We start from the raw sequence: 9,329 nt of genomic DNA, 5'->3' as shown, positions 1-9,329 counted from the left end.
AATTGTTAAACCTTGAAGTAGATGTCAGATTATTAAAAAATGACAGCAACAGGAGTCTACGATTAGGACAGGTAATAGAAATCAGGAAATATGTTTGGATTAGTATAGGAAGTCAAATATAAAACATTTTAAAAATTATAGTTAGATAATTCAGTAAAGAAGTTTCCATAATTTCCAAGCACTGCATGTGTAAGGATTTTAAAATTTCTCAATTTTATCAAGAGATTTTAATTTCTGTATCATAAAAATATGTTTAAATGAATTATAATTAAATTAACTGGAAAAATGACAATGATAGATGTCTCCAAGATCGCAGAAAGTGGTCCTCCGACCCCCCCCCCCCTATTGAGAAGGGGCGACTCCCTCCTTGCCTATCCGCAATTCGATAATGATGCGCTAAAAAGGTGAAATATGTGACTTCACATTAGCCTACACATTAACAGAAGGGAATATACACCACTGTTTAAAAATAGGAGAAACATAAAAATTAAGTTTTCGATTACTTATCTTGGTCTAAGGCTTTGAATACTTGAATTAATAAAAAATTATATATACAATACAGACTGGAATTTATTTTGTGCCATATCAAATAGTAGATCAGTCTAACTGCACAAATGCACCCTAAATTGTAATGAAGTGTATCCTTAATTAAATTACTGTTCAGTGTAAAGACGATCCTTAGTATTTCATATCAATAATAATTTTCTCCCTCATCAATGTGCTTGTTAAATAATTTATCGAGCTACTTATTTCGCAATTCAACGATAAGACCATATAATATTCTATACATTTGTTTATTGGGTAAAATAAGATTTTTTATATATATTTTTCAAAACATTAGCCAAAATTCATTTTTATTTTGTTTTGATACATATAACATTTTTTCTTGCATTATTATTTAAGCAAATGATCCATATGTTATAAATAAATTCAGTACTAGTGATTTCTTGATAGTAAAAACTTAATAAAGGGGATGAATCAATTAATTAATCCGCCTTTTGATTGGTTAGTTTGGATCTTAAATCTCGAAACTCAAATTTCGAATCTCGTATTACGAAACTCGAATCTCGAATGAGCCTTTTGGGCTTTCGTAAGTGACACACTAAGAGATCCAAAGTTTTAAGTTTTGCAATTTGCAATTTTTAGAATCTCAGTAAAAAGGGGGAAATAAACTACTTTGTAGTTTGGAACCAATTTTTTACTACAGGGTATGTCCTATCTTAAGTCAAAATATGCATTATAATGTAATATATAATATTCAAAAAATATGATAAATTAATGTTCTGAAAAAGCATGGTTAAATACTCTTATCTTTATATAATTCTACTAAAATATGCACAATTTCATTGATCTTTTAGATAATAAACCGCGTGTGAAAATACGATTTTATTAAAAACGTTAAGAACATCCATTACACATATTTCTTCACAAAGTAAACAGCTAAATTTATAGAGGAGGCCGTTCACGCGGACATTATTTTGTTACTTGTAATCTGTGTGAAGACAATGTCCAGTTCTAATGCGGACCCTACGAAATAGAACTTTGTGTAAAATGTGTTTCCCCCAATCGAGAAACAGATGCCGAAGACAATATCATTGTTAATTATCACAGACGATTTAGGAAGACAATAAAATCTGAGAACTGAACATCATGGATTTCATATGGGATGTACGAGGGTTGTCCATAAAGTTATTGAGCAAATGCTATAGTTTTCTTAATAAAGTCTGCACTGACAAACGTGTACGACAATATTTAAGAAATAAGGTATCATTTTTAAACATCTATCGGGATATAAATACAGGTTGGTCACGAGATCAAATTCCATAAAGCAGGACTTTATGGTAAATTATTTGATATCGTTTCAACCCATATTTATATCCCGATAGATGTTTAAAAAAAGATACCTTATTACTTATATTTACATTTGTGACTTACGTATTTATTATTTTTCAAACTCAACGACACGTTTTAATCCATTTAACCGGGCTTTTATGAGGTCACTGAGAAATTACGTCGAACGCTTATGACGTGAGGAACCCGAGTTTATACAGATATAGATACACATTGCTTTCAATAGTGTTATATAAAGGAAAGCATTTGCAAATGTAAATATTTTAATACAGACCATGATTTAGTAAGGCTAGAAAAAAATTAAAACAATACGCACTATTTTAAGAACGCTGTATATATTTGGTGTATGCAAGCCACACGGCCAAGTCTGACGTAAAGCTGATTCCATGATAACGTCAAATATTTTTTATCACATTTTGATGAACACGTACTACATTTTATTATACTACATTGCCAAGTGTGTTCAACAATATTAATGTAAAGACCACAACTGATTTAATTAAAAACAAGACACGATAATTTACGAACGTCATCAATATAAACGCTTCGCATACATAGGCTGCACAGCCCAGTCCGACATTGCGCTAGTTTATAACAAATCATAAACAGGAATAACCCTTTTTCCACTTCTTGTAGTGTCTCCGAAATTGTACACCCCGATGAAAAATCGTTTACATGCATACCAATTTCAAATCAATAAACTTAATATATTCCAATAATTTCAAGTTGTTTGAATCAATATTTTGTCTCTGACGTCGTCTAAACCATATTAAAACATAATTTTATGATCAGAGGACGTTCCGTTCGTATGGCTGACGCAACGTTTTCTGTCGGTTTTTGAAACATATTTCTTGCGGTTTTTGCTTAATATTTTCACTGTCTGTATAGTAACTGGCACTAAAGATATCAGAAAATGACAATAGTTGCTTTATTTGCGACACATTAAACTTTTATTAACCTTTGACTTGTTTTATTTAAAAAAAAAAATCATTTTAATCAGAACGCTTTATTTCAAAGCTTATGGCATTTTAACCCTGGGCCGTGCGCACTATCTGCGATCCTTAAAGGTGCATTTTTTACAAAAAATATTAAGTTCAAACAAAACAATAAAAACCAAACTAGTCTGACTTGGATTTTCTTAAAAAATATTTTGGTATAAAGTAAGTATATCTAGAACCATTCAGAAACATCATTGTCCACTAATATTATGGACAACCCTCGTACTGCATTTAGATATTACTGGAATATTCTGATCTTCGTTACTCAGTTCAATTGAAACGTTCGAGATTAAACTTATTCGCACAAACGAAATTTTAGTCGTCTCGTTTTCACCGGAGCATATGTGAAGGTATTTGACTCCCCATGAATATTGTATATTGTATACAAATTTTAATGGATTTCAAAGAATTCAACAGTCAAGGCGATTCTAACAATTAAGGGAAAGTTAATATATATATAGTAGCATATTTGTCTTCAACACGTCCAAAGTTGAAAAGTACACAACTTGAGGCAAAATACTTTTATAAATTTAAAAAACGAGAAAGGAAGCAGATGTTTATAGAACCCGATAAAAGTTCAATAAATGGAAACGGGACGTTTGTGTGTCTGAGAACGACGATTATCTTAGATACCCAGTGTACGAAAGGATTACAAAGCCTTTGAATGTGAACATTGACACTGAGAACAATCTATTCGTTTCTCATTTGTTTCATGAGCACATAAATATGATAAAATATCTCTACTAATTGTATCTAAGTTGAACATTAGTTTTACTGTTATTGTATACTTGCAGTGATTCACAAACACATATATTTTAAACACAACTGTATCTATATTATGGATTATTCACCAAAATATTGCATAAACAAATGACTAGAAGGTAAATTCAATCAATCATTCAACTAATTCGTGCATTATTAGAAAACAAAGGTTGCAATAAACAATGACAATAAATCTTTAAGATTTTTTTCAAGTCTCAGCTTACGTGAGACGAATCTCAGAAATGTTAGTGTACAGCCTTATGGTAAAAATCTCAACTGAGGCAGAAATCTAAGATTTGAGGCTGAGATTTGAGCTGAGATTTTTATATGTTGGTGAAGAGAGAACCCATTACACAAGGACCATGAAATTCACAATTTTGGAAGAAGCATCTTCGTTCATCCTAACCATGCAATTAATTTTCTTGCTTAAAACCCAGGGTACGGAGAAGAAGATGTTCAAAAAATTCATGTACGTTCACTATACCATTGTATGATCAATAAATCCCCATCCTAACACCAGAACTCATGACCCAGAGGCAAAGAATTTTACAAGTTTGGGAGAGGTATCCTTGCTCATCATGACCATGCACTTAGTTTGGTTGTTAAATATCTAGGAGCAGAAAAGAAAATTCAAAAGAATCATTGCATTTTCAATATATAATCAAGAGAACCCCGTCCTAACACCTAAAATCCATCCTGACCTTGGGCCATGAATTTCACACATTTGGAAGAGGCACCCTTGCTCAACATAATCATGCACCTAGTTTGTTTAATAAATACCAAGGAGTAGAAAAGGTTTCCAAAGAAGTGATGTAATAGAGCCCTTCCTGACACCAGAACTCATGACTCCAGGGCCTTGAATTTTACATTTTTGGAAGATGCACTCTTGATAATCAAAACCATGCACTTATTTTTTCTTATTATACAAGAGTAGAGACGAATATTTTCATTGAATTAATGCGACTTTCTACATAATCAATAGGGTCCCACCTTAACACCAGAACTTGAAAACAGTGGCCATAAATTCCATAATTCTGGAAGAGTCACCCTAATTTATCATAACCGTGAGCTTAGTTTGTCTGCTAAATAAACATGTACAAGGAATATTTAAAGCTTTTTAAAGACTTTATGCATTGTCACTGTACAAAACATTGAGCCCCACCCTAACTCTAGGACCCCTAACTCTGGGGCTTTGAATTTCACGGTTTGTGTAGAGGGCTCAATGCTCATTACATTGCCAACAGTTTGATAGCTTGATCTCCAGGAGTATGGAAGGAGTTTTTTAAAAGATTGTACTACTCTGATGGTTTTATCCCCACTGACTAGGTCCAAGGGGGGGGGGGGGGCAGGGACCATAAAATTCACAAATTTTGTTCCTTTACAATTAAAACATGATTGTGACGTAAACCTTTTGTTTGTGTTGTCCATTCTATAGCTTAATGTTGAGCTAACTCCTCAAACAATCCATTAAGTTACCTGTAAGAGTCCATTCTTTTTGGAAAACTGTCCATTCTTTTAAGAATGGACAGTTTTTTCAAAAAGAATGGACAGTTAAAACAAACAGAATGGAGAGTTACAAGTAAACTTTGGAATGTGTTCAAGAGGGAAACAAAAACAAATACATTAAATACTTTTTGATTTACATGTAAATAACAAAAAGAACGCGGAGATCAAAGTTAATCCACAACACAATGTCTGCACAGCATCCACTCGATTTTACTCTTTGAAATCCATGAATAATGCACATTATTTCAATACTCAAAATTTAATTTTCTCAAAACTTGAATTCAAATGACACAATCTCACATTTGATTAAAATTTCGTAAAAATCATTCCCTCGAGAATTCATTTTCAGAAAGAAGTACGTCTAATATTAAATCCTCCACCCAGAAAACTGCTGCAGTTAATATTTCAGTAGAAAATAAATAAAAATGAAACATTTCCAGATTTGATTTGAAAAACATTTCAGGTCGAAAATTGGCTCATGGTTAATCCAACACTCAGAACACAATTTGCATCTCACCATTACACTGCTGCAGTTAATATATCCTCAAGAATAGAATTCAAATAAAACATTTCGAAGTTTGATTCGAATTTGATCATCTGTATCTGTCGTCGAATTTCATTTCTGGGCGGCCAAAATTTGGGTAACATTTCTTTTTTTCTTACTTTTCTGTTTCCAGATCCAAATATATTTTGTGCATATTTTTGGTTTATTAGATTTTGATTCTGTCATATACTCTCTCCATCACAGGAAAACATGTATGCCTTTACAACGCAAACTGTAAACTGATTTTGAAGCATCGCATACTTGTATAAATACTGGTATCCCCCAAAATCCACCTGTATCTGTCCATTCTTAAGACAAAGACCTTTTGTTATTTGCATCTGAAAACACAATGGCTATTCAACAAATTGCTCTGCATCCCTAGCTTACCTGGGACTGTCCATTCCGTAAACAATGAACTTGTCAGTGTATGTTTGCTGTCATTTTGTACATTTTTTATTTAATTTTCTGAACAAAGGAAATCATATTTTAAGTAGGAGAAAGGCCTCAAACTGTCCATTCTGTGAGAGAAAGAACTAATCTCGGGCCTACGGCCCTCGATTAGTTCTTTCTCTCACAGAATGGACAGTTTTCGGCCTTTCTCCTTTACATAGATGCTATATACCAAAATCGGTTGAAATTGGATCAGCGCTCCCAGACAAGAAGCTGAAAATGATCAATGTTGACGTCTGACACGTGATTCACGACGACCAACAACCGGATAACAACAGGTCACCTGAGCTACTCGTCTGACCTAAAAATTATTCCCATGTAATGGGTACTGTAGTTTCTTGGGTTGACAGTCTGCAAGGTTAGGGTGGGTCAAAAGTTTCATATTCAGTCATATTGACATGCAAACATATCAATGTAATGCAGATTTAAGTTTGTTCAAAAGATTATCCTTGGGATTATGGTTGCTCATTATATTTTTGGGTATGAAAGCTTTACAAAGAAAAATATAACATTCAAAATAAAAAAAAACTACAATATTTAGGCTTAAATATTCTCTACAGCAACATTAGACTTTTAAATTATCAGTAATGTATACACCTATTTTAAAGTTGTGGATGACAAACTTGCACCCTAACGTACTAGAATGACAGGCACAGTTGTTCCCCGAAAATGCCAAAATCTTAGCGATATCCGCTGTATTAGAAATAAGAAGTTTCAGACACATGTAGCTATTATCCCTTCTATTTTGAAAGGCACTGGGGACTGATACTGCGCCTTTGTTTATTCTATAATTAAACATTTCTATGGGAATTAAGTCTTTGACAGTAGTTTATAGAACGACGACTAAATTTCATATTCTTCGAGTATAGTAGCACTTTTCCTGTTAAGAAAAAGCATCGAAGAAACCATTATCAGTTATCAGGATATCCTTAAATCAAGTCGCTTTGGCCGAAATCAGCATATTGAAGATATCAAAATTCCCATTCTTCCGAAATATACATTTCGAAAAACTATACATTTAGAATACATTTTCAGTTGCGAAATCGAATTTACCTATGTTTTACTATGTTTTCAATATTAGTTGAATTTCACTGCAGATACTTGATTTTCTTCACTTGTCTATATTGAGCAACAAACAGATTGTCATTCGAATCTATGCACAGTCCAAAGGGATAACTCAGTCCATACTGGATATTTTTGAGAAACTGTCCATCCTTGTTTATGACGTGGACACACTGATTGCTATAATCAGCTGTAAGGATGTTACTCTGACTGTCTGTTGTGATTCCTCGTGGATTGAATGGTGGCTTCTTTGTATGTCCTTCTTACCTGAATCTCAGTTTCCCGGCCTGATTGACAACCACTAAAGCTTTTGCTCCACTGTCAGCCACACATATATCTTGATTCTTGTTCTCAGTAATGTATATGTAATACGTTCCATATGAAAAGAGAGGTTTATCTTTATCATCAAACTGAATGGTTTGTTGTTCTTGGGAGTCAGAGTAACGGACAACTTTTGTTTCTTTTTTATCATTGTTGCTCAAGGTTACCAGCAGGTCACTAGAGGCTGTGATACAGACACCATACGGTATCCAGTTCTGAAATTTTATCACCTCCTCTATCTTCTCATTCTTCACAATGTTTACAGTTTTATCACTGCTGTCAGTATAAACTAGATCTCCACTGTCTGTCACTGCTATGTCATTGGGCGTTTTTCCTGATCTGGTTTTGACGGACTTGACTACCAATCCCTGACTTATACAGAAGAGATTCACGGTGTTGCCATTTCCACTAGTCCAGATTTTATTATCACTCAAACAGGCCACATTGGACGAGTAAGACTAATACCAAGATTTCATGGTTAAAAGTAGTCTATACCCATTGTCTATGTTTATAGTATCGACTGTCTCTGGTTCATCTAGCAGCTGTTTGACTGGAGGAATGTATCCGGCTTCTAGTGATTTCTCTGATATATGTGTGCTGTAAGGATGTTCCGATGAAATACTAGATAGAGTTGTAATTTCTCCGAAAAGATTAATCAGTTGCTCTGCCTTGCAGAACACTGGAGTAAAACATGGTGGCAACGCATCCATTTTGCATGGAATTTTCTTGAATTCGCTTGATTTAATTTTAAACTGAAAAACCTGAAGTATGTCATTTGATTGCAGTAGTTTGGAATATGCTTTAATTGTCTCATCAATTTCAGAGATTCTCGGATTTATTTCAGTCATGTATTTCTTAAGTGAATCATAGTGTGTATCCTTCATAACACTCACATCACCTTTAAGTTTCTCGACAAGTTTTTCAATTTCTTTTTTGATATACTCTCCATGTCTTGTAATGGCTGAAGCGAGATCCCCATATTCTTTCTCTAATTGACTTATTCTGCTTTGTACATCAGCAGCAATGTTCAGATAGGATGGGTAAATTTTTTCTTTCAATTCTTCCTTTTCTGTTTCAATTTCTTTTATCTTGCCATTATAAACTGTGAGTATTTGATGAATTTTATGACCTGTATGAGCTTCAGATGCAATGCATGCAGTACAGATTGGAATTTCACATTGATTACAGTACATTTCACACTGTTCTTTGTCATGGGATGTACATCGAGGGTAGAGTAGAGTAGATCTTCTTGACTGAAATTTGACGACCTTGTGGTCCCTGGATTCATCAGATATCATGTGTTTTCCTACGCAATCCACACAAAGGCTGGTAATGCATGTATCACAGTGCATCTGTACCACAGCCGTAGTACACAAACCACATCGCATCAAGTCCTGGCCGCTTGTACGGGGATCCATGATTGCAAATAATCTGAATTGATAAATGTAAATGTGTATGTATGCATACATATGAAACTAACGTATACAATCAATGTTATGATATAAAAGAAGTAGACATATAGGGAAAAACATCAAATTCTTCACTTCTTGTTTTCCTTAACAAATATTTGTAAAAGTAACAAAACAAACGACTTTGTAAGCCGTATGCTTGAAGATTTCAAATGCAAAGTTCAACATAATACATATATGTATCGATTTATGTCTAAGTTAAAGTTTGTTATCAATTAAGGCTTAGTTTTGAACTTATAGCATGTAAACATTTATTGAATATTTAATAATAATTTTTTTTTTTTTTAAAATCTGAAAACAAACATGATTTTGTTGAAAGCAATACTTTATTTCAGGTCATAGCATTTTATTGAAGCATTTTATATG

General features: G+C 33.4%; 1 protein-coding gene across 1 annotated transcript; it reads right to left on the bottom strand.

Annotated features, from left to right (window-relative positions):
* Positions 1-7,199: 7,199 nt before the first annotated feature.
* Positions 7,200-8,912, bottom strand: LOC133175593 (uncharacterized). Its single transcript, XM_061310709.1, has 3 exons — positions 7,990-8,912; positions 7,441-7,902; positions 7,200-7,353 (listed from the first exon to the last, which is right to left on the bottom strand). The coding sequence occupies exons 1-3, from the start codon at positions 8,910-8,912 to the stop codon at positions 7,200-7,202; spliced, it is 1,539 nt and encodes a 512-aa protein (XP_061166693.1).
* Between the last annotated feature and the right edge of the window lie 417 nt (positions 8,913-9,329).

Source organism: Saccostrea echinata, unplaced genomic scaffold (assembly GCF_033153115.1).
Source record: "Saccostrea echinata isolate AGI-Se365-2 ecotype Australia unplaced genomic scaffold, CSIRO_AGI_Sech_v1 ptg000063l, whole genome shotgun sequence".
In the NCBI taxonomy this organism is placed as follows: domain Eukaryota; kingdom Metazoa; phylum Mollusca; class Bivalvia; order Ostreida; family Ostreidae; genus Saccostrea; species Saccostrea echinata.
Note: the sequence above shows the minus strand (reverse complement) of the source record. Positions and strands in the feature narration are given on the sequence as shown.